General features: G+C 47.1%; 2 protein-coding genes across 12 annotated transcripts in view; one reads left to right on the top strand and one right to left on the bottom strand.

Moving 5' to 3' along the window:
* Positions 1–14,131, bottom strand: part of Med20 (mediator complex subunit 20) — a 17,648-nt gene extending 3,517 nt beyond the window's left edge. For 4 of the 10 annotated variants that reach the window (XM_031348036.1, XM_031348033.1, XM_031348037.1 and 1 more), the window contains exons 1-4: positions 14,017–14,131; positions 10,433–10,587; positions 4,234–4,487; positions 2,252–2,324 (exon numbers count right to left, since the gene is read on the bottom strand). In XM_031348036.1, the coding sequence (XP_031203896.1) occupies positions 2,252–2,324; positions 4,234–4,487; positions 10,433–10,587; positions 14,017–14,030 (496 nt within the window). In that variant the 5' untranslated portion in view covers positions 14,031–14,131. Of the gene's footprint in view, positions 1–923; positions 2,325–3,234; positions 3,389–4,182; positions 4,488–10,432; positions 10,588–14,016 lie in introns of those variants that run through there. The other 6 variants (XM_031348040.1, XM_031348039.1, XR_004112403.1 and 3 more) reach the window with 5 other exon arrangements.
* On the top strand, positions 4,348–25,254 carry Bysl (bystin like). 2 transcript variants are annotated; one of them, XM_031348025.1, is made up of 7 exons: positions 4,348–4,715; positions 18,621–18,783; positions 21,449–21,587; positions 21,857–21,990; positions 23,711–23,871; positions 24,033–24,135; positions 24,610–25,254. In XM_031348025.1, exons 2-7 carry the CDS (start codon positions 18,692–18,694, stop codon positions 24,953–24,955), a joined length of 975 nt encoding a protein of 324 aa, XP_031203885.1. In that variant the 5' UTR covers positions 4,348–4,715; positions 18,621–18,691; the 3' UTR covers positions 24,956–25,254. The 2 variants fall into 2 exon arrangements, with proteins under 2 accessions (XP_031203885.1, XP_031203884.1); XM_031348024.1 differs by lacking the exon at positions 4,348–4,715 and adding an exon at positions 14,206–14,799.

The raw sequence follows: 25,254 nt of genomic DNA, 5'->3' as shown, positions 1-25,254 counted from the left end.
CTCCGGGTCCTAGTATTTATAAAATGGTGATAAGTATCCCTCATCCCCTTAAGTATATATATAATCCCAACTTCCATGCAACTTGAACCTTCAAAAAGTTGCATAATGACAACTGTCCTACAGTGTTCTAAGAGTCCCCATCCAGACTTGCATGTGAAAGCCAAACAGACACTAGTCACAGTTCAGTTCTGGGGCCTCTGCCGGCAGAGCCATCACCTGCTCCATTATTAGGAGGTGTTTTGCTTAGCAAGCTTCTTTCAGTGCTGCATTTCCATTCATTGACAAGGACCAGAGTATTCAATAAAGTGGTCATTCTTCAGGTTTGATCTCATGTGTAAAGCCAGTCAACTGTGAGCCCAAATGGAAAAGAACAAGAACAAAGGGACTGAAGAGACAGCTCAGTGGTTAAGAATGCTTGCTGCTTTTGCAGAGGACCTGACTCCATTCCCAACACCCAAATCTGCCTATGACACCATATCTGGAGGAGCTGATGCCCTCTTCTGGCCTCCCCGGGTACTGCATACTCAAGCACATATCCCTGTCCCACCCCCCAACACACACACACACACACACACACACACACTCTGGAGGAGCTGATGCCCTCTTCTGGCCTCCCCGGGTACTGCATACTCAAGCACACACCCCTGTCCCACTCCCAACACACACACACACACACACACACACACACACACACACACACACACTCAAAAACAAAATCTTTTTTAAAAAAATCAAGAATGCTGAGTATGCAAGCAAGGTAACTACAACTAACAAGATGCTAGATTGTTTATGCTTTTCTTAATCTTTTAGAAACTGAGCCTTTCTTATGTAGGAAATGAGAGTCCATATTTACCACATCTGTGTTTTCAGGCAACCAGTACAAAGCACAAAGTAGACAGACTGCAACAAGACCAAATACAGAATAGAAGGCCCAAATTGTAATGTTTGTTTTATTGTGGTATCTAAAACACCTCAGTTTTTACAGAGCAACAGTAAAAGATCAACAACAAAAGCAAGAGGAAGTAACAGTGAACAACTGGGTAACAGAGCCACACCAGGAAGGTGTGAGGAGCGAAGCTGTCATGCCAGCCAGAACTAGGAGACAAGAATGACCAGCACCTCAGAGAAGCTGCTTAGGTGTGCTCTGAGGATGGGATCCTTACCGACACCCTACACTTCGTATATTTACAGCTTTCCCAAGCCTGTCTACGTTTTGAATGTTTCTGTAGCAGGTGTGAGGCAGGTGAGCAATAATATCAATGAATTCAAGGCCCAAGCAAGACAAGAAGACAACCTAGGAAGCACCCTGAAAAAACTGAGTGTTGAGTGTCAGGACCATGTGTCCACAGTGATTTGAGCAACTCTGAAAACCATCCCTCTCGATATCTTTCCTCAGCAGAATGTGGGCACGAAGCTACTGAGCATGCTTTGATCCTGTGGTAAGGAAAGCATTCTGGAGGCAGTATGATAGAAGGAACAGTAAGGCATAAGAAGCCAAATTCCTGGTAACTGGAGTTCATTCTGCTCTGGGGAACTGAATGCCTCTGAACTGTTAACCAAAAATAAACTGTGCAGTAAGAGCCCTCTGCTCCAGCAGCTTGGCCTACAGGTTCACATAATTTAAAACAGTGGGTGAAGACATCAGTGTCCAAAGAATGAAAGCGACACTCTAGCAACCAACAACCCAGTCTGCCACCCAGCCATCTCCAGGAGAGGCCAGCCACATCCTCAAGCACAGGGGAGCTCCATATAGCACAGGCATACAGCCTGCACCAGATCCTCAGCACCAGGACACACAGCTCCAGCACAGACAGGGACCACCCTGTCCTACCTTTTGGGGGACATAGCTGCAGGGTAGACAGGCTAGCCCTGTCCTACTTTTTGCCCTACAGCAGGAAGGTCCAGGCTTTTCCATTCTTCACAATCCCCATTCTTAAGGACCAGCCAAATCCAGTTAAAGCATGAAGTAAAAGCAGCTGTGACAGGGTCAGGAGGGACGTCCAAATCCCTGGAACACAAGCTATAGCTGGGAACCAGCCAGGCCAGGGGCCCAAGACCCTGATGACAGCACCCTGAGGACAGCTCAGCAGGTGGGGAGCTGCCAGTCACTAACGGATCCCAGCCACTGGCACTTGCTGCTGTTTTCGGATCTTGTTGAAGAGTTCCATGTACTGTATCATGGTATCTGCTGGCCCATAGACTGCATCGTGTCTGTTCCCAAATACTGTGGGTGCCCCTGGCGTGTGGCTACCTAGAAAACTCTGTAGGAACTCAAGCAGGAGGCTCCAGCAGTCACTAGCCACCACACAAGGGCCATACTCCACCTGGGACAAGAGAACAGACAGCAAGGGTAAGGACAAGGATGAGCTCGCTTTCCCTCCTGCTGCTGCGACCATTCAGTCACAAGGTGAAACCACTAGACAATGAAAAGCCTTCTGAAAAGAAACAGACAGAGGTCCTTTTCTCTACCTGGGATGCTTCCCAGACTCCTTCCTCTGGTTTTTACTTTGTGACAGGATTTAACAGTGCAGCTCAAGCTGGCCTTGACCTCACAATTCTCTGGCCTCTTACCTCCCAGGTGCTGAGACAGTAAGCATGCAGCAGCACTGCCCACCTAGGACTCCTTGTTCTGTACACTGCTCTACAGATTACCCTCACAGTCAGCAAGACTCTCAGCAGCCTGATTTCCTAAGCCAAATGCCTCTCTCAACTCACTTTGTGAGTTTGTGTTTCAATTTTGCTTGCTTACTAAATGATACATTTTCAAAAGGGAGGCACTGCAAGCTTCTATCTTGTTTTATTGTTTCTAAAATCTCAATCAATGCTGGACACATGGAAGACTACCGACTTTTACTCTAAAGCTATCTCTCCATATGTCATTTTCAATACCTATATATTTAGGTTCAATGTTGAAGGCCATCAGCCAGTAAGGATGCTTGCTACCAAGCCTGACAGCCTGAGTTCAATCCCCAGGACCCACATGTAGGAAGAGAGAACTGACTGCTCTGCCCCCTGTACATGTGCTGTGGTGCATTTACACCTACAGCCACCATAAGTAAGTGTAGTCATTTTTTTGACTAAAAAACTAGACGAAGGCATCTCCTACACACATTCTTGGCCACTGTGAAAGTGGACAGATGCCAAAGGGAAAGGCACAGTTTTGTTCCACAGCTCTGGAGACCTCTCATAAAATATACTAAGGATGGGCACATAGACACATGACTGACATCCCACCTCAGACAGCCCTCAGACAGTTGTTCCTGGAAAGGACGCTGGTCTCTATATCCTCACGCCCCTGCTCTCCTTGCTTATGCCTTGTTTCCAGCAAGTGAGCCTCTGGAAGCTTTTCATTTGCTGCGAACCCACTTCAATTCTAGAGAGTGAATGGCTAAAGAAAAGACAGATGAACCCTAGAGAGGCGCTGGACAGATGGCTCAAAAGTTAAGATCACTTGCTGCTCTTAGGACCTGGGGTTGGTTCCTAGCACCCACATGGACTAACAACTTTAAAGAGTCCTTGACTCCTTGACTCCAATTCCAAGGCACCAGATGCCCTCGTTTGGCCTCTGTGAGCACTGTATGCGAGCTCACTGTTTGGCTGTATGTGAGCACATACATGCAAGCAAAATACCCAATACTCACAGAAAAAAAAAAATCTCCCAAAGAACCAGGCATGGCAGCTCCTATAACTCCAGAAGAGTAAGACCATGTCTCAACAGACATATATACATACATACATACATACTTATACATATATGTTTCTGTTTCTTTTTTTGAGCTGGAGATATAGCATTTTGTTGGTACAATGCTTGCATAGCAAGCACAAAGGCCTGTTGTGCATCTGCAGCACCATACAAACCAGGCATGGTGGAACATATGAAAACATAAGAATGAGAGTCCAAGCCAAATGAAACTGTCTAAATAAATATATAACCTAAGAAAAAAGCTGGGTGTGGTGGCATACTGCTGCAATCTCAGCACTTGGGGGCAGAAGAGAGGAACATAAGTTTATCATCTTTGGCTACATAGTAAGTCCAAGGTATGAGACATAAACTACCACCCCCAGCCCCCCCCCACCAGGCAAAAAAATCAGCCAACCAAAAAGGATCCCTGTAGTAGAGGCATGGGACGATACTATCTGAGTCTGTCTGAACTAAGTGGGGCTGGGAAAACTTCCAGAGACCTTACTGTGCAGCCCATAGCTCATCCTGCTTGTCCTTCACCAAGGTCTTACCTCCACAGAGATGCCACGGGCACTGGGCCCCATTGTGACTGTGCCCACCTTCACCAGGAAGTCACAATACTGGTAGCGAGTACCCCGGGTCTCAATCTTGCTGGCCTTGGCACTCTGGAAAAAGCCCTTGAGCTTCACCATGAGCACATCGAAGTTGGTGTCAGCAATAAGGCAAGGGCCATTCTCAAAGAGGGCAAAGCAGCTCAGTGGGTACTCAGAGTTATGCATCACGTACATCAGCTTCCCAGCCTGGCCTGCAAGGGACAGATGGCCACTCATCATCAGGACTTTTGTCAACACACCCCGGGATAGGTCAAGTGCACCAAACAAGGCCAGCTGGCAATTTGGTACCCCGGCAGCCTAAGAGGGGAAAGGATCCTTTTCCAAAGATGCCGGGTGATTGGAAAAGCCAGCCAGACAACAGAAGCCAAACACACCTGTAGAGCACCAGGGAATTCTCAAGTGTTGAGAAGAGTTGTGTGGTAAGCTCATTGAGGGCTATTTTATCATGATGGTTAATAATCCATAGAGAGGCTCTTATATAGTATTATCTATAGTTTCAACAGAACAAAAAACCACTAAGGGCTGGTGGTGTTGCTTGGTAACAGATACTGGCCTAGCTGAGCTCTAGCCCTAGAACCGCAAACATAAACAGAAGTAACAACATCCGCACCGCATGCCTCTTTGGACCCTGCCAATGTTGTCTTTGAAATCTAAATGCTCTTACAGAGGCTCTGGAATAGGGAGCCTGTGAACATTAGGCAGGACAGTAGACCATAGTCAAGCTGAGTGAAGTTTTTCTGCATTGCCTTTAAAAGCTGGCAGTGCCTTCTGCGGTTAAGGACAAGTGTTTGTGAATGTTTAGTTGAGACAGCTAGGAAAGCTACGAATAACCCGAGCACTAGGATTTGAAGCTGTACTTTCAAGCCCCCTTCCACTCTCTAGTTTCTTCAGTCTATTGTTTTATTTGGTTTGAACAGGATCTTGCTATCTTACCCAGGCAGGCCTAGGTGTGACTGTAACTCCTAATGCTGGAGTTAGAATGTGCGATACCAAAACTGGCTCGGTTTCCTTGTTGCTTCTGCTGTGTGCTAGAGATAGAGCCCAGAGTGTTACACATGCTCAGTGCTCTCCACTCAACAGCCCTAGGCCACTCACTCATTCGACTGGCGTTCTAGACTTTTTTTGTTTAAGATGGGGTCTTACTATGGATCCTTGGATAGTCTAGAATTCTCTATGTGACTAAGCTGGTCTCAAACTCAGAGATCCATCTGTCACTGCCTCCAGACTGAGACTGAAGGCATGTACCAGACACCTGGCTCTAAACTCCTTTTTTTTCTTCAGACATGTATGTATGGGGGAGGGAGGGGCGTGTAGGCACACATCGTAGCATTCACGTGGAGGTTAAAGAGCTATCCCTGAATCAGTTCTCTCTTTTTACTCTCTGGGTCTTGGGGATTAAACTCAGGTCATCAGTCTTGGCCTCCAAGTCTACTTGCCGAGCCTTCCTGGCAGCTACTCTACAGGCTTTCTCCAAGGAGGGAGAGCTACGGGTACATTTGCTTACACAGGAGGTAGAAGACGACAAAACATGGAAACTAAAATTCCCCTTAACACATACAAGAGAGAATAGATGACCACAACTTTAAATACTTACCCTACACTTAACCACACCCTCCCCCTTCGGGCTGGATAGATGGCTCAGCAGTAGAGAGCATGGACTGCTCTTCCAGAGGTCCTGAGTTCAATTCCCAACAACCACAAGGTGGCTCACAGCCATCTGTAATGGGATCTGATGCCCTCTTCTGGTGTAAAATAAATTTTTTTAAAAAACAACAACAAAAAAAACCCTCTCTCTTCAAACCTTGCCTGCTCCCCCCTCCTCAAACATATCCTCTTTCCAACTTCATTTCCTTCTCTGTTTTTTCTTAATAACTGACTGAGTCTCATTAGGGTTCTGTGCATGCCTAAGTGTGAGGCTACCATCTTGGTTTTTGACAGGGTCTCTCACTGAACCTAGAGCAACAGTGTCTGGCCAGCGCCCCAGGGATGTTCTTCCTGTCTCTGCCCTTTCAGCTCTGGAGTCAGTCATATGCTGCTGTGCCCAGGTTGGTTTTGTGGTGGTTTTGGGGGGAGGGGGGAAGGGTTGTTTGTTTTTTTGATACAGGGTAGGTTAGCTCTAGCTGGAACTCTAAACTGGAACTCACTCTATAGACCAGGCTTAAACTCACAGAGATCCTGCCTCTGCCTCCCAAGTGCTGGGATTAAAGGCTTCTGCTACCATGCCTGGCTTGTACACAACTTTTAAGGTGGGATCTAAGGATACAAACTCAAACTCTTGTACGTATAAGGCAAGACATTTACTAACTAGGCCATTTCCCTAGCCCCCTAGAGACCCTTTCTAAAAAATATATATAAAAAATTTATTTGTGTTTTTGGGCCGGGACACATATATGATTCAGACACTTCCAGCACTTGGGAGGCAGAGGCACGCGGATTTCTGAGTTTGAGGCCAGCCTGGTCTACAGAGTGAGTTCCAGGACAGCCAGGGCTACACAGAGAAACCCTGTCTCCAAAAAAACCAAAAGCCAAAAAAAAAAAAAAAAAAACAGAGGTAAACACTTGGGAAAGTCTGTTTTCTCCTTCTACTATGTGGATTCTGGGGATAAAACTCAAGTTGTCAGATTCAGTGGCAAGCATCCAAAAAAACTTTTTCAAAGAAGGTCAGGAGTCCACAACTTAAGACAAAAGTGGCTCAAGCCTGTAATCCCAGCACTGGGAATGCTGAGTTTGAGAATAGAAGAGAGTTTCACAAGGACACCAAGTCTCTAAATAATAAGTGTCACGTGGAAGCTCAGGCGTTCTCAAGAGGCTCATGCAGTATGACTGCCTCAAGTTTGAGGCCAGCCTGGGCTACACAATACCCTGTCTGAAAACAATAAAAAATAGGACTGGCAAGATAACTCAGTGGGTTAAGGCTCTTGCCACCAAGCCTGACAACCCAAATTCCATCCCTGGGACCCACCTGATGGAAAAAAAAAAGTCTCAACTTCTGCAAGTTGTCCTCTGACCTCTACTCCTTTGTTAGGGTACACATGTATACCCATATGTATATAGGGTGTGTGTGTATATATATATATATATATATATGTATATGTGTATATATATATATATATATATATATATATATATATACACACATACACACATAAAATAAAAATATTGAAAAATAAATGTACAAGCCGGGCGGTGGTGGCGCACGCCTTTAATCCCAGCACTTGGGAGGCAGAGGCAGGAGGATTTCTGAGTTTGAGGCCAGCCTGGTCTACAAAGAGAGTTCCAAGACAGCCAGGGCTACTCAGAGAAACCCTGTCGCGAAAACCAAAAAAAAAAGAAAAATAAATGTACAAGTCTACTTTTAAAAATGGGAGCGGGAGGGACCTGGGAAGATAGCTCAGTGAGGACCTAAAGTCTAATCCCAAAACCCAGGTAAAAAGCCTGAAAGGCTACACATGCTTGTGATTCTAGCATTGGGGAGCAGAGATAGATGGACCCTAAGAGTTCACTGCCCAGTCAGATATCCAAAATGCCATGTTTCCAGTTCAGTGAGAGACCCTGTCTCAAGGCTATCAAGCAGAGAGCCATAGAAGAAACCACCAATGCAAAGCATCCAATGTCCTTTTCTAGCCTTCACAAGCGTGGGCATGCACAAGCTCTTCTACCCAAGGGCATGTCTCCCCCACACCAAAACAAAACAAAAAACAACCATGCACAAATAATAAGGGCCAGTTTAGCAGGTGGTGCCTGCTGCTAAGCCTGATAAACTTGAGTCTGATCTCTGGGAGGCCCATGGGGAATGGACAGCTGAGACTCCAGAAAGCTAGAGTTTATAAGCCTCATACCCATGCCGTGGCAAGAACAACCATGTGTAACACACATAAACAAACACAAAATGAATAAAGAGAGTCTGGTCATGACAGTCCCTGCCTAGCACGCACAAAGACCTGGGTTCTATCCAGAGCATCAGGTAAACTGAATGCGGTAATGCTATAATCGTAGCACTGGAGAGGTGGAGCAGGAGTATCAGAAACTCAGGTCATTATCAGCTACAAGGCAAGTTCAAAGCTAGCCTGAGCTACCCAGAACTTCATCTCACAAAAACCTAATTAATACAAAATAAAACTTTAAAGAGTGACTACCTGAAAAACCAGAAATCTAAGACTTCGGCATACAAGACTTGGAGGATGGAAAGGAAGTCCTTCTGTCCAACAGCAGGGCAGGGAAGATGGTATTCATAACATGAGCTCTAACAGGGCAAGAATATCACAAAGAGCCCAGCAGTGGTGGCGCACACCTTTAATCCCAGCACTTGGGAGGCAGAGGCAGGCGGATCTCTGTGAGTTTGAGGCCAGCCTAGTCTACAAAGAGAGAGTTGAAGGATAGCCAAGGATAGCCAGGGATACACAGAGAAACTCTGTCTCAAGAAAACAAAACAAACAAAAGAGGATAACAAGAGTCTGATGAGATGGCTCAGTGGCTCTGACCACTCACTTACTATTCTGTCAGAAGACTAGAGTTCAGGTCCCAGCACCCACCAACGACATTGGATTGTCCACAAGTGCCTGTAACTCCAGGTCCAAGGGACCCTATGCTCCCTTCTGGCCTCCACAGCACCCATCCACAGAAATAAAATAAAGTCAGGTGTAATGATGCACTTTTAGTTCCAGCACTCGGGAAACGGATCTCTGTGAGTTGGAGGCCACTCTGGTCTACAGAGTGAGCCCCAGGACAGCTAGAGCTACATAGTGAGACCCTGTCTCAAAAAAAAAAAACAAAAAAAAACAAAATAAAATATAAATGTAAATAAATCTTTTAAAACACCACCTAGTAATGGGAAGAGGAGAAAGATGGCAGGATTGGGGAGCAGGCCAGTGCCTTCCCTGCACTGGCCAATCTGCGGCCCCCTGCTGAACTTAGCAGGCTCTACACTGAACCTCCAGCTCCCATCCCTTCTGTCTGCACTGCCAATGCATACTTTTCATCTCTTTGAAAATCCAGTTTAAAATATGTCAGCCCTCAGAGTCACTAAAAGCTGATCTTATTCTGTCTCAAGTCTACACACTGTAATTATATACCTGGCTCATACTATACATCAAGCTGTACTGCCTTGAAACTTTTCAAAAGCAGCTAAAGACTGTGTGAGTGGGCTGGTGAGATGGCTCAGTGGATTAGAGCACTGACTGCTCTTCTGAAGGTCCTGAGTTCAAATCCCAGCAACCACATGGTGGCTCACAACCATTTGTAATGAGATCTGACGCCATCTTCTGGTGTGTCTGAAGACAGCAACAGTGTACTTATTTATAATAATAAATAAACCTTTGGGCCTGAGCGAGCAAGGCCATCTGGAGTAAGCAGCACCAACCACATGAAGGCTCAAAACCATCTGTATAGCTACAGTGTACTCATATACATAAAATAATTTAAAAAAAAAGACTGTGAGTAGGAGGGGGATTGCACAAGTGTTCTCCCACTGAACTACAACCTTAGCCCTTGGGATATTGATTGTTACTATTTTATTTTTATGTGTATAACTGTTTTGCTTTCATGTATGTTTGTGCACCACCTGCACAGCAAGTATCCAGAGACTATGGGCATTGGATTCCCTAGGACGAGAGTCACAAATGGCTGTGAGCTGCCATGTGGGTGTTGGTAATCAAACCCTGGGCTTTGGGAAAACAAGCCAGTGCTCTCTACTGCTGAGCTCTTCAGCCCACACGGTTCTTTAATGAAGAAAGTGCTCTCTGTTACTGTGGACAATTCCTGCTTCCCAAGAAAGGTCTCAGTCTCTAGCCAAGCTGGCCTCGAACCCAAGTGTAGTCCAGCACCCATATCAGCAAGTAGCTCTTAACTACCTGTAACTCTAGCTCCAGAGGATCTGATACCTCTAGCCTCCATAAGTACCCACACGTGTGTGCATATACAAGGGCACAAGTGCGTATACACAACACATACACACAAATAAAAACAAATCTTTAAACAAACAAATAGGGTCACACAGCAAACTGACCACCATAGTCTTATATAGACCAAGAATGAATGAGTCCACAAACACACAGAAAAGCAAGCAGATGTCGTTAACATAAATATGCATGGAACTCTAAACCAGGCTCCACCCATCTGCTCACAGCCATCTACTGACCTTGGCTGCCCAGGGTGGAGGCAGCTGTGTGGTAAGTCTCACAGTCCACACAAAATGTTCCTTGTTTCTCTGCTCCGAGCATTTCCAATTTCTTGGTGAGGAGCTCCACTGTCTGCTGGACACTCTTGCCCTCAGCCACAGGCATCTGGGACACACTGGACAACAGGACACCAAGTCAGCAGGGTCCAGAGACCTGGCTAAGATCTTCTGGCTAAGCCACTCAATTCCCCAACAGGCAACAGGTCAACAGGGCTAGGAGTTACTTTAGACATCTCTGACCCCACCCATCAGTCCCCAAGAGTTCCTCTAACAGGCAGAGCACAGGTCTCAAGTGTCTTACATTGGGGCAATAAGCTTTCCCACACCAGCATTCCCCAAGAAAGGCCTATGTGTTAGTATTTAAGTGATGACACTAGGTAGTCCACACTGCACTCAGTATCACAGAATTGTAGTGATTGGGATTGATGGTGGATCAATAATTATTATTAATCACTGATTATCTGTTGGAGACAAGGTCTCCCACAGTGCAGCCAAAGATGATCTTTCGTTCACTACATTAACCCAAGCTAACCTCACTACCACAGCAGCCCTGCCTCAGTCTCTCCAGTGCTGGGACTACAGGAGTACACTTGCCTGAGCCTATTCTTAAACTCCTGATCATGTCTATAAGATTCTATACTTAACTGACTGAGGTGTGGATACAATAGCTGAGCAGTATATCACTTTCCAGAGTGTGTGCCCAGCCCTTATGCCCTGTCACCATGCCTCCTTCTCTGCTGTGGTGCTATTTTGGCTTAAAGAGTGAGCCAAAATGAACCTCTCATAAGGTGCCTTTGTCAGGAATTGTGTCGCAGAAGGCTGAGGGATAATGTTCTGGAGACTGCTGACAGAACTTTCCCACTGTCATAGAGTCCCATTTTCAGCACTAAGAACAAAAATAAAGCAGGTTTCGGGTGTATAAGCCTTGAAAAAGAGAAAGAAGAGTCTCTGCAAGAACTTCAATTATTTTTGAGGTTTCTACCTTACGCTGTAGCTTCAACCTGGAGTGGCACATAATTATTGTCAAACACCAGATATATGCAGGCTCTGTACACAGCATCTGTAGGTCTTTAAATTTGTTCATTTTTTGAGACAGGGTCTCACTATATAGCTCCTGCTGTCCTCAAACTCACTCTGTAGACCAGGCTGGCCTAAAATTCACAGAAATTTGCCTGCCTCTGCCCCCCAAACGCTGGGATCAAAGGCGTGCACCTTCAGATGAACTGACTGAATCTTCCAAAGGCCCCAGGAAAGGAAAGGTCCTGTCCTGTATCAACTGCAAGGAGGGAAACTGAATTCTAAAGCTAAGTCTGTACAAGGTCATACAGTTGGCTGATGGCACAGCCAAGACTCAGAGCCAGGCGACCTGGCTGCTCAGCTGTGCTCTTTAACCATTTTCCTAGGAATGTGGTGACCTGCATGTGTATGTGTGTACATACACACATACATACATACACATACATATATGTTGTTTGTTTTGGGGACAGGATTTCTCTGTGTAACCCTGGCTGTCCTGGAACTCAGAGATCTGGCTGCCTCTGCTTCCTGAGTGCTGGGACTGAAGGTGTATGCCACATGGCAAGGTAGTAATCTGCTAAATTATTTTAAAAGAGATTTTGTTTGTTTGTTGGCAACAGGGGACTCACACTGCAGCCAATACTGATCTGAGATGGGTTACATTAGCCCAAGCTGACCTCACACTTTCAGCTATCCTTCTGCCACTTAGCCTCCCATATGCTTGGATTATAGGAGGGCACTTGGCTGAGACCTAGTTCTTGAACAGTGATTAAAAGATAACACTTATGGTATTTAAATATATGAAAAAGTCAAAGCTTTTTCTAAACTACTGTGTTTTAAAATTCCTTGAGTTAATTTATAATCAATTAGAAAAATCTATAAAGGGAGAGCCCTACTGTTATTAAAAACTGTTCCAATTACTAAACTGACACTGTGACAGAAATTCTGGGATTCTGAAAAAGTTGAACTGATACTAGTAAGCAAGGAGCCCCTTTCCTAGGGACTGCTGTCTCTATACAAAGAACTCAGGGTGGGCAGGCATTGGCAGAGCACCCCTGTAATCCCAGGGTGCAGGAAGCAGAGGCAGGTGATTCTAAGTTACATAGCAGCCTGGGCTACAGAGCTCATAAAGGTGGGCCTGGTGGATCTCAATGACTGCCACGATCTATTTTCATTGCTCACAGGCACTCTTTACAGTAGGGTAGAGTGCCGAGATCATGCTCCTAGTGTCAACTGTGGCAAGTGCAGTTCCTAAAAAGCCTACCTTTCACAGAGTAGACCTGCGGCCTCTGACCACCTACGCTGGCCTCTAAGCCTCTTTAACTGGAGAGAAGCACACACTACCACCAAGATCTTAAGTGCTGAGGCCTAGGACTTTGAAATTAATACCAAGAAAAGCACAGTGCCCAAATCTTACCAACTGCCTCTTGTTTTTTCAAATGAGACTTAAAGTATGTTTAAGAGCCAGGCGGTGGTGGCCCGTACCTTTAATCCCAGCACTTGGGAGGCAGAGGCAGGTGGATTTCTGAGTTTGAGGCCAGCCTGGTCTACAAAGTTGAGTTCCAGAACAGCCAGGGCTATACAGAGAAACCCTGTCTCGAAAAATCAAATATATGTGTGTGTATGTGTGTGTGTGTGTGTGTGTGTGTGTGTGTGTATAAATATATATGTTTAAGACGGCTGGTGAGATGGCTCAGTGGTTAAGAGCACTGACTGCTCTTCTAAAGGTACTGAGCAACCACATGGTGGCTCACAACCACCTAAAATGAGATCTGTGGTGTGTCTGAAGGCAGCTTCAGTGTACTTATGTATAATAATAAATACATCTAAAAAAGTTTAAGATAAAAGTCGATCAAAACTGTCTCAAGCCCAGATGATGGTGGCACATGCCTTCCTCCGGGCGCTTGAGAGGCAGAGGCAAGCGAATCTTGGTGAGTTCGAATCTAGCCTGTTCTATAGAGTGAGTTCCAAGCCTCCCAAAACTACACACAGAGACACCTTGCTCGAAAAACAGTCTCAAACATGTAGGGAGTGGCTCATGAATGGTTAATGTGCCTGGTACTCCGATCTCCAAGCTCCCAACAGCTCCTTTCTCCTACATCTGTCACTAGCCCCAATACCTTAAAGTGGCCAATTCAAAGTCAGGCTGCTATAACTGCAAGCAAAATATAAAAGTCACTTTCTCCACGCGCCACTCTTATCCCTTTCTGAGAATAACTTCTAGTCTAGAAACCCTATTTCTAACCTTTGGGTCCTAGTAGCGACACTACAAGGCCTCAAGGCAGGAAGAGGTACCAAGAAAAAGAAGGTACAACTCCTGGCGGGTTCTTGGGATGATGGGCTCTTTGCCAAAGGAGCGTGTCTGGGAAGGGAGAAGTCCCACACGGTGTCTGCTGATCCACACAACCGGAGGACATCTTGGTCAGCCCCCTAGGAACTGAGAACCTCGGTCAAAATTTCCCCGGACCATTACACAGACACCTTCACGACCCCATGCTCCGTCACCACAGAAGCCCTTCAAGTCCTACCATGTCACTCCCATGGCGAAGGGTCAAAAGGTGGCACCTCCAAACACTCGAACTCAGAGACTCCAGACCTTCACACAAACTGCGGCCCTCCGACACAGGAAGCGGTCGTTGACCGGCCTCCGGAAATGCGTAAATACTGGGCGCCGGGGCGGCACGCCCACAGGAGAGGCGTCTACGGATACCTAGTGGTGACATTTCTAGTACGTCTCGACTCGGCTCCTCCACCAAGACGTACAACGGGATGACAGGATGCCCTAGGCTACTTTCATGAATTCTGGAAAAGGTGACTTGGACATCCACCTCTTCCCGTGAGATTACCTAACAATTTAGGGACTCCTGCTGCAGGCCCCGAAGCTCTTCTAGAGATAGTGTTATATGAGAAACTTCCGGCCTCCGAACGCTGGGGGGCACTGTGATCTCAGTGACCTCTTGGGGACCGGAATACAAGGCAAAAGCGCAGTCTCGGCTTTTAGCCGGCTTCACACGTGTGAACCTTGTGGGCAAGTTTTTCGACAAAAATGCCCAAATTCAAGGTGACACGTGGGGAGAGAAATCAGGAGAAGCATGCACCCCTGGCCGAGCAGATTCTGGCTGGGAACGCAGTGCGCGCGGGGACCCGAGAAAAACGGCGTGGACGTGGGGTCGAAGAGGAGGAAGAGTACGTGGGACCCCGCTTGAGCAGGCGGATTTTGCAGCAAGCCCGGCAACAACAGGAAGAGCTCGAGACTGACCATGGGACTGGAGAGCGACCCCCAAAACCGCGAGAACGCGCCACGCGGCTGGGTGAGTGACAAGGGGTGGAGTGGTGAGTTGGGCTGGTCTAACACTCTACATCAGAATACTGGGTTGGAATTAAAGAGAGTTGGCGGCTTAACTTAGCGGCGTGGTCCTTCACTTCCACTCCTGGGTTCCGGAACCCAGAGTTAAGCCAACAGAAAGTGATCTCACATCAGTTCTAGCATTTATTTTTATTTATTTATTTATTTATTTGCTCTGGGCGTTTGAAGTATTTGTGGGCTGCCTGCTTAATGCTTTAAACTGTGTTAAGTTTTTAGGCATTTCTGGTACGGAAATAAGATATTCGTCCCTCCTGATAGCACCGGAAGTCTCGCTCAAGGCACACATTAAATAGAGTTGTGTGTTCTAGGCAGGAGTGGCGATGCTCGCCTGTAATCCCAGCACTTGAGAAGCAAGGCAGAAGGCCTTCTTGGCTACATAGTAAATGCCAGATTAGGGAGCCCTGCCTCTCAAGAGAGAGGAAAAAAATGATGATATTTCTATTTAAACAAAAACAGATGAACATTAATTCTACATGGTGGGTATCCCAGGTCTCATGTCCTTCTAAAAAGACCTGAAAAGCAAGTGAGGAATGTTCCAGCGGTGGGGAGGGGAAACAGTATTGTTTAGAAGTTAAAGGGGAGGGGGGGGAGGTGAACGGGTAGGTGCCTGCTACTTGTCTCACTAGGGAGGAACAGTTGTTCACCTCCAGTTGCTTAATCTTCCATTCTTATTTCTTCTAAAAGCAGTATTGACTCTTTCGAATATGGCTTTAAGGCTACAACAGCTTTTCTGCTTTCTTTTAAATTTTTTGAGGTAAGGGCTCATGGAGCCCAGGATGGCCTCAAACTCTGTAGGGGAGGATGACCTTGAACTCCTGATCTTGCCTCTGTTTTCCATGTGGTGGCCTTATAGGTGGTTGACACCACACCTGCCCTTAAAAACTTTTTTTTTTTACTATGAGACTGGGTCTCCTGAACTTGCTGGGTGACCAAGGCAGGGCTTGAGCTTTCAGATCCTTCTGTGGTGCTATCAGCAAATTTCAATTTGAAGCTGTCTGTTTGACAGCTACTTCCAGCTTTTTCTCCCATAGAGTTTTTCCAAGAAAGCTCACATTTTTATATCCAGCGGCCTACCTGACGTCTCCAAGTTGAAGACTAGTATCTAACTCTAGTAAGATTTTGGCCAAAATAGAAGTTGAGACTTCCTTCTCAAACCTGCTCTCCGTGTGTTTGCTACACGGAGTTTGTTAGCACATTAGCCTTCCACTGCTTCAGGCAAAATCCAGGGCTCTTCTTTTTCACTTCACAGTAAATCCTGATGACATTGTCTTTAGAGTATATCAGAGCAAGACCACTTTCCATTTACCTGGAACACCTCCTGTTTAAGCTACCACAATCTCTCCCCTGGATCACTGTGGAAGCATCATAATTTGTATTCTGTAACCTCCGAGGTCCATTCAGCAGCTAGAGATTGATGGCGTCCTGTCCAGTCTGCCTGTGTTGCAGGTCTGACCACAAACTAGGGAGGGGATAAGATAATTCAGCCGGTGGGGTAGGTGCTTTCAGAGCATGAGGCCCTGACTTCCACTCACAGCCGCTTGGAGTTCCCAAGCTACGGTGTTGAAGACAGATCTCTTGGGCCCACTGGGCAACCAGTCTAGTCTAGCCTAATCAGCTAACCCCAGGTCCCAGCCAGACCCTGTTTCGAAAACAAGGTCATCAGCTCCCGAGGAATAACAGTCAAGATTCATTTCTGGCCTCCATGATGCAAGGGTTCACTCATATACAAAAAGCAAACAATAACAACAAAACACCCCACAAATGTTAGCAACCATCTCCTAATTTTCTCTCATTTCCCTACTTGTTTCATAGCACTTGTCTTCTTTTGTTTAACATGTATTTTGTATGCATGTGTGTGGCATGATGTGTGTAAAGAACAGAGGAAAACTCTCAAGAACCTCAGCTTTTCAGAACACTTGTTCTTGCAGAAGACCCGGGTTTGGTTTCCGGCATTCATATGACAGGCTGTAGCTGTCTGTAACTCCAGTTGCAAGATCAGAAGGTGGCATCTGATCCCATTAGACACCAGGCACACTTGTGCAGACATACATGTAGTCAGCACTCACACACTTAAAGTAAAGTAAAATAATAAATATAAACAAGCAACCCTGGCTCTCACTGGGCATGCTCTGTTTATTCCCCCGAGCTATATATACCCCTAGTCCACCTCCGTAGCAGCTGATCTGTTGCTATGGAATATTTCTTTCTTTCTTTTTTTTTTTAAAGTCTTTCTTTGGAGAGTCTCTCTCTTTTGTTTTCAAAGATTTATTTATTATATGTAAATACACTGTAGCTGTCTTCAGACAGTCCAGAAGAGGGAGTCAGATCTCCTTATGAATGGTTGTGAGCCATCATGTGGTTGCTGAGATTTGAACTCAGGACCTTTGGAAGAGCAGTCGGTGCTCTTAACTGCTGAGCCATCTCTCCAGCCCGCTATGTAATCTTTCAACTACTTTGGTTTATTAGACTTTTCCCAGCTGCCTTGCCAGCTCTGTGTGGTGTTTCAAAAGTCAGCAAGGTGTGTTGGCACATGACTTTAATCCCAGCACTCAGGAAGTACCCAGCCAAGGCTACAATGTCAAGACCTCAGGATATGGCAGGAATGGCTCAACCCAAGTAAGGACACAGAGACCTTTTATTAATTTTGAAAGCTTGGCCTTAGCTGGTTTGTTCCCAACTAGCTGGTACAATTTAACCCATTTATCCCAGTCTACATTCAACCATGTGGCTCATTACTGCTCTTCAGTAACAGCACGTATTTCCCCCTCTGTGTCTGGCTGTTGAGTCCCATCACATCTGATTTCTTTCCCAGAGTTCCTATCTCTGCCCAGAAGTCCTACCTATCCTTTGTGGCTTTGCTATAGGCCAGTCAGTTTTTGATTAAACCAATTGGGATGTGATGGAGAAGGTGTTTGCACAACTCCAAGATGGGTGATGCTTCATAAAAATAACAATACCAACTGTACTCAGCTCTCTGCTGTTACAAAAATTAGTGTGTGAATAATACAAAGAGAACCTTTACACAGAACACAAGAGATTATCTCAACATCAGGAGCTCAGTGTTAAGTTAAGCATTGTAGTGCTTGTTTGTAATTCCAGCCCTTGGAAAGCAGAGGCATGAGACTGAGGAACTCCCAGTCATCCTTGACTACCTGAGTCAGTAATTTAAATGCACTGGTTGATCGGAGTCTGAATGGCATTGCCTCACCTTCAGAGCCTTCCAGCACTCCAGCAACATCTCTTTCCAGGATATGGAGTGTGCTCTTGCTCCCAAATTGCCCATCCAGAGCCTCCTCAGCCTCCCTACTCATCTAAGTGCCTGTGGTACATACTGCCTCTACCATGGTTTTAGTTTTAGCATATGATGCAGTTCTACTGTGTGAGCAACATAGTGGGAAGTCAGGACCTAAAGTGCCTACTATGGGCACATCAACTTTTCTGTCTATGTTTGATCTGGGCATAACAACAGTACCTGTTCTTTGAGGTCATCTAGACAGACCAGGTTACACGTGTGTAGTATAGCATGGATCCCGGTCACTGAGGGTGACATATCATCCATTATTTACTGGCCTCATCATCTCTTGCTTCATGTGCTGTATTTTACTCAAGATCCCAAGTCTCTGGGGACAAAAGGGTAATCTATAACTTCCTCTGCCCCTTCCCTCTACACATGTGTCCCTCCTGCACCCTGGGCATGCTGTACATGGAATGGTGAACTGACTCAAACCCCTGCCCACCATAACTATTTTGTCTTTCCTCTTTTAGGGCCTGGAGTGCCACAGGATGGATCAGATGAGGAGGATGAGGAATGGCCTACCCTGGAGCAGGCAGCCAAAATGACCGGGGTGGACCACCAGGCAGAAGTGGTCGTGGACCCTGAAGATGAACGTGCCATTGAAATGTTCATGAACAAGAACCCTCCCGCCAGGTAGGGCTTAAAGGTTGGGATCCTGGTAGTAGGTTCCCACAGAGCACGGCTATTGGTCTGACCATAGCTGGCAGTGGCACTTCTGAATGGGAGTAACCCAGGTTCCCCTTTGCCCATCTGATCTAGAGCTTCTAGGTCACCAGTTCCTTGTTAGAGCTAGGAATCCATTCTGTTGTGTTCATTCTTGGCACGTTGCTCTCATAGCTTAGTCTTTAACTCGGGGCTTTCCGTCTCAGTCACGGTGTTTGGGCCCAATACTTCTTTTTATGTGCAGAAGCTAGATCCTAAGGATGTTTAGCAGCTATCTCTGACACTTGCCCTCTTGATACCAGTAGTGAAAAGTTCTTCCAGGAATTGCTAAGTGTTCCTGGAGGGCTTAAAACTACCTCTAGGTAGAACCACAAACATATCCCATGCGTTATCACTGCTGCTTCTAAACATGCAGTTCTCTAGGCTGCCTGCGGTCAGATTCTTGAGCACATGGACCTGGCCTCATGGAGAGGAGTGGGTTTAGGGCAAAGGGGATCAACTGTTTATTCATCAGTATGATGTAGTACACCTCTTATCATTAGTAGTACTGTGATGAGCAGCTTAGGTTCAGAGAACAGAGGAGAAACCTTCTCCCACCAGGGTGTTTGACAGCTCTGAGAATGGTCATGAAGTGTGGATGTGCCCCCCCAAAGGGCTCTCTTGCAGTGCCTCATGCCTGGTGGCTCTTGATGCTGACAAACTTAGCAGAATGTTTTCTGCAGTTGCTCTACGGAAGTGACAAGACGGTGGGAAGGGGGGTTGTGGGCACTCTGAGCAATGGCTACTGGCATCTTCAGAAATCAGGCTAAGGTCTTTGAGAACACAGCAGTCAGGCCTTGTCACCTAAGGCACATTGAAGGTACTGTGACGCACCCAAACTAGAAGGTGAAAGACTTAAACTTTACCCTTTCCCCGAGAAAGCCTTGGAGGGCTCAGGTGAGTTGTTGACCCTGAGTCTTGGTCCCCAGGCTTGTGTGAGGTAGGGGAGTGAAGGCACCTGCCACCAGTGTCATGCAGACCACAGGACATAAGTCTGCAGTCTCATTCCCCGGGCCTGTGTGGGGTAGGGGAATGAAGGCATCTGCCACCAGTGTCACAAGTCTGGAAAGTCTCAGATCCAGTGCTGCCTGGCACAGTAAAAGACAGCAGAGAAACTCTTTTTTTCTCCTTGTGCTGGAGGCCAGAACCTAGGGTCTCATCCTTGCTAGGCAAGTACTGTATGAGTAGACTAGGCTGGCCTTAAACACACAAAAATCCGCCTGCCTCTGCCTTCTGAGTGCTGGGGTCAAAGGTGTGCACCACCACTGCCTGGTGCAGAGCTCCAGTTTGTACTCAGAAGCGGCTCCCCATCCTCTGAGCAGTGCTAAGTGTGCTTGAAGTAAACAGTCCTCACGACACGCCGGTCTGTCAGAGGTCTGTGCACTGCAGTCACGACACGCCAGCCCCATCAGAGGTCTGTGCACTGCAGTCACGACACGCCGGCCCCGTCAGAGGTCTGTGCACTGTAGTCACGACACGCCAGCACCATCAGAGGTCTGTGCACTGCAGTCACGACACGCCAGCCCCATCAGAGGTCTGTGCACTGCAGTCACGACACGCCGGCCCCGTCAGAGGCCTGTGCACTGCAGTCATGACATGCCAGCCTGTCAGAGGCCTGTGCACTGCGGTCATGACATGCCGGCCTGTCAGAGGTCTGTGCACTGCAGGCACGACACACCGGCCTGTCAGAGGTCTGTGCACTGCAGTCATGACACTCCGGCCCTTCTGTGCACTGCAGTCATGACATGCCGGCCTGTCAGACGTCTGTGCACTGCAGTCTTTGATTTTGTCCTTCAGTTGATTGTCCAGGGTGGTCCTTTTACTGTCACCACTTTACAGATGAGGAAACTGAGGCATAGAAGGGTCAAGTGACAGGACCAAGATCATACAAGAGATAGAAGAGCCAGGGCTGACTGACTTCAGAGTCCAAGAGCCTAACGTCCTCACCACTCCTGGCTCTGTCTCAAAAGGAGAGACATCCAGGTCCTGTGCTCTCTGCAGCACCTCGAGGTGGCTGAGAGGAGCCTAGGCTGCACGTCCCTGCACCCCAGAAGGATCACGATTTGTCAACATCCAGGGGAATTGTACTTTGCTCACTTCCGGCTTTACAAATACTAAAATTGGAATAGTGACAGAGATGTGGCCCCTGGCAAGGATGACATCCAAGTTTGTGAAGCATTCTTGTTCTGTTTGGGGCTGTTTTGTGACTCTTTTTTTTTTTTTTCCTTTGAGACGTGGTCTCACTGTCCGGCCTAGACCTACCTATGAAGATGGTGCTGACCTTTAAACTCACAAAGATCTGCCTGCCTCCCGAGTGTTGGGATTAAAGGCTTATACCACGGCCACTGGCTTTCTTTTTTAATAAACAGGAGCTGGGCAGTGGTGGCACATACCATTAATCACAAAGGAGGCAGAGACGAGTGACTCTCAGAGATTGAGGTCAACCTGGTCTACAGAGCCAATTCCAGGACAGGCAAAAAAAAAAATCCTGTGTTAAACAACAAAAACAAAAATAACAAACAGGGTGAGGGGACTTTACAGTTTGATGGGAAGTGAACCTAGCTCTTTACGCCTCTCTCTCCCTGTGTCGCCATAGGCGCACCCTGGCTGACATCATCATGGAGAAGCTGACAGAGAAGCAGACAGAGGTGGAGACTGTCATGTCAGAGGTATCGGGCTTCCCTATGCCTCAGCTGGATCCCCGGGTCCTGGAAGTCTACAGAGGAGTCCGGGAGGTAAGAGCTAAGGGTGTGTGTGTGCTGGGAGATCCTCACTCAGGGTGAGCTCTCATCCATGGCTCCCACCAAATAAGCCATGGCGATCAAGGACAGGATTGGAGCAGAGCTGATAGGCTCAGGTTCTTGCACTGTCTCTTGCTGACCCTAGAAGTCTACTAAACTCTGGTCAGCTGGAGAATGAGTCTTTCTGGAATGTTGTGGAGATGAGCGAGTGATGGGGCCAGGACCCCGAGCATAGTTGCTGATTTTGCTTCCCTCATCCCCAGGTGCTATGTAAGTACCGCAGTGGGAAGCTGCCCAAGGCTTTTAAGATCATCCCTGCACTGTCCAACTGGGAGCAGATCCTTTATGTCACTGAGCCTGAGGCCTGGACTGCAGCCGCCATGTATCAAGCCACCAGGTAGCACGGTGGGCCAGGGTGGCAGGGTGTGGGGTCTGCAGACCTCCGACTGCCGTCAGAGCCATTCAGTCGGCCCGTGGGTCTCTCCCTTGGACTTGTTCCTGGTGTTCCCTTAACTTTTGCTCTTTTGGGGGGGGGGTGTTTCTTTTTTAAAACTATTTTCAGGTGTGACTTTGATTTTATTTATTTATTTATTTATTTTGTTTCTTTTTTTGTCTTTCAAGACAGGGTTTCTCTGTGGAGCCCTGGCTGTCCTGGAACTCACTCTATAGACCAGGCTGGCCTCGAACTCAGAGCTCCGCCTGTCTCTGCCTCCCAAGTGCTGGGATTAAACGTGCGCACCACCACCACCTAGCTCAAGCTTGATTTTAGATTCCATTTTCTTGTATGTCATTTTCCATATTCTCACTTTCAGTCTTGTTGGTTTTTGGTTTTGAGTATTTATAGTCTGTTGGGTTTTGTTTTGTTATTTTTTTAAAGATTTATTTACTATGTATACAGTATTCGGCCTACATATATGCCTACAGGCCAGAAGAGGGCACCAGATCTCATTATAGATGACTATGAGCCACCATGTGGTTGCTGGGAATTGAACTCAAGGCCTCTGGAGGAGTAGCCTGTGCTGTTAACCTTTGAGCCATCTCTCCAGCCCCCTGCTCTTTCATTTTCATGATGAAGTCCTGTGGTACACTTCAGTGGGAAAGGCTTTTCATTTCCAAGCTACAGCTCTGCTGTGGGAGAATAGCTTGATAGTTCTGATTCTCTTGAGTAGCCAGCACAAACTGGCCTGGGAAAGTAGCACAAGATGCCCTATTTAAATAACACACCGAAGACCTCAGGCTCCAGCAGCAGCATTTTTAAGAAAAACAGGAGCTGGAGAGATGGCTCAGCAGTTAAGAGCACTGACTACTCTTCTAGAGGTCCTAAGTTCAATTCCCAGCAACCACTTGGGCTGGAGAGATGGCTCAGTGACTAAAAGCACTGCCTGCTCTTTCAGAGGTCCTGAGTTCAAATCCCAACAACCACATGGTGGCTCACAACCATCTGTAATGGGATCTGATGCCCTCTTCTGGTGTGTGTCTGAAGACAGCTACAGTGTACTCATATAAAAATAAATCTTTAGAAAAAAAAATTCCCAGCAACCACATGATGGCTCACAACCATCTGTAATGGAATCCGATGATGCCCTCCTCTGGTGTGTATCTGAAGATAGCTACAGTGTACTCACATATAAATAAAAATAAATAAATATCTTTTTAAAAGAAAAGAAAGAAAAAAACACATAGGGCTAGAGAGATGGCTCAGCTGTTAAGATCACTTGTTCTTCTAGAGAATCTGGGTTCAATTCCCAGCACCCACATAGTGGTTCACTACCACCTCTAGCTCCAGGAGATCTGATTTCTCCTCTGGCCTTGATGGGCACTAGGCACATACATGGTGCATAGGCATACGTGCAGGCAAAACACACACACACACACACACACAATGAAAAGTTAAAACCAAACACTAGAGACAGTATGTACTCTGTTTCGGGTACATCTCTGGCTGTCTTCTGCCTTTTTAAACTGACTTGGGTGTGTGTGCACACAAGTCCCTTGTACCCTTTCTGAAATGATGTCCCCGTGTCTTACTATAAAACCTCTTGAATGCACCATCCATGGTGATTTTTAAAGGGCCAGGGCCAGGCTCTCTTGTAACTTGGAAACTTGCACCCTGCTAGGATTTTTGCCTCTAACCTGAAGGAGCGCATGGCCCAGCGCTTCTACAACCTTGTCCTGCTTCCCCGAGTGCGAGATGACATTGCTGAATACAAGCGACTCAACTTTCACCTCTACATGGCACTCAAAAAGGCTCTATTCAAGCCTGGAGCCTGGTTCAAAGGTAAAATGCAGAAGCAGGGGAAAGGGGGGGCCGCTAGAGCTCTCGATTCGTGATTGGTGAATGCTTGTATCCCATTGGTGGTCCTTGATGACGGGCTGCTGCGAGCTGCGCCTCATTTCCCTCACCACGGAGTAAAAGCCACTGCATCTGACTCTGCCTAGGAATTCTGATCCCGCTGTGTGAGTCTGGCACCTGCACCCTGCGAGAAGCCATTATCGTGGGCAGCATCCTTACCAAGTGCTCCATCCCTGTGCTGCACTCCAGGTAGTGGTGGCGAGGTGGAGGAGGACTGGTCAGTGGACGGGCCAGAACTTGGTCATGAGGTTGCAAATGGAGAATGAGCTATGATTACTTCGAGTCTGTGGCTTGTTTATGCCAGTGGATGTGTGATTACTCCAACAGAATAGTAGGTCTTCAAGAGCAGGGTCCGGGAGCCTGGTACATAGTAGGTCCTCAGTAAATAACTGAATGACTGCATGTATGAATGGACACCTAGGAAGAAAGTGTGCTAAAAAGTGGGGATGGTGAGACATTTGGACATGCTCTATATTTAAACACAGGGATTGCTTGCTATCCAAGCCCAAGGCCGAGGTGTTAGTAAAGAAACTCTCAGGAGTATAGCAATGAGTAGGTGAACAGCTTGTGGTGGCCCCTTGGGAATGCTGGAGTAAGGCTCCGTCTAGGAAGAGGACTCCCGTGGGTGTGGCCTAATTCTCGTGATCCCACCTTCCCTTCCAGTGCGGCCATGCTGAAGATTGCTGAAATGGAATACAGTGGTGCCAACAGCATCTTCCTGCGCCTGCTGCTGGATAAGAAGTACGCACTGCCCTACCGGGTACTCGACGCTCTGGTCTTCCATTTTCTGGCTTTCCGGACGGAGAAGCGCCAGCTGCCTGTGCTCTGGCACCAGTGCCTGCTGACACTAGCGCAGCGTTACAAGGCTGACCTGGCCACAGAGCAGAAGGAGGCCCTCCTGGAACTGCTTCGGCTGCAGCCCCACCCGCAAGTGTCCCCTGAAATCAGGCGTGAGCTTCAGAGTGCAGTCCCCCGAGACGTGGAAGATGTTGTTGTCACCATGGAATGAGAACAGTCACCTGTGTTGGTCCGGGGTGTGGGAGCTGGTGTATTTATAGACTTAGGTCAAGACGCTGAAGAGTTACTACGGCTTCCATGGCTCCAGTCCTGGGCAGGGAGAACTGCATCCACTTGGCTTTCTCTGCCATTTTAGGCTTTGATCCCTGCTCACTTCTGGAAGCTAACTGGAGTTACCTCAGTTTGGCACCCCCACAACCCACCTGGCGCTTAATATAAGGGCTGCTCTCTCGAGATACTGTATAAGCTCACTGGGGTGTGGAGAAAACAAAGGCAAATTTATTTATTGCA

Source organism: Mastomys coucha, unplaced genomic scaffold (assembly GCF_008632895.1).
Source record: "Mastomys coucha isolate ucsf_1 unplaced genomic scaffold, UCSF_Mcou_1 pScaffold3, whole genome shotgun sequence".
In the NCBI taxonomy this organism is placed as follows: Eukaryota; Metazoa; Chordata; class Mammalia; order Rodentia; family Muridae; genus Mastomys; species Mastomys coucha.
This window is presented reverse-complemented; position numbering and strand designations above follow the sequence as displayed.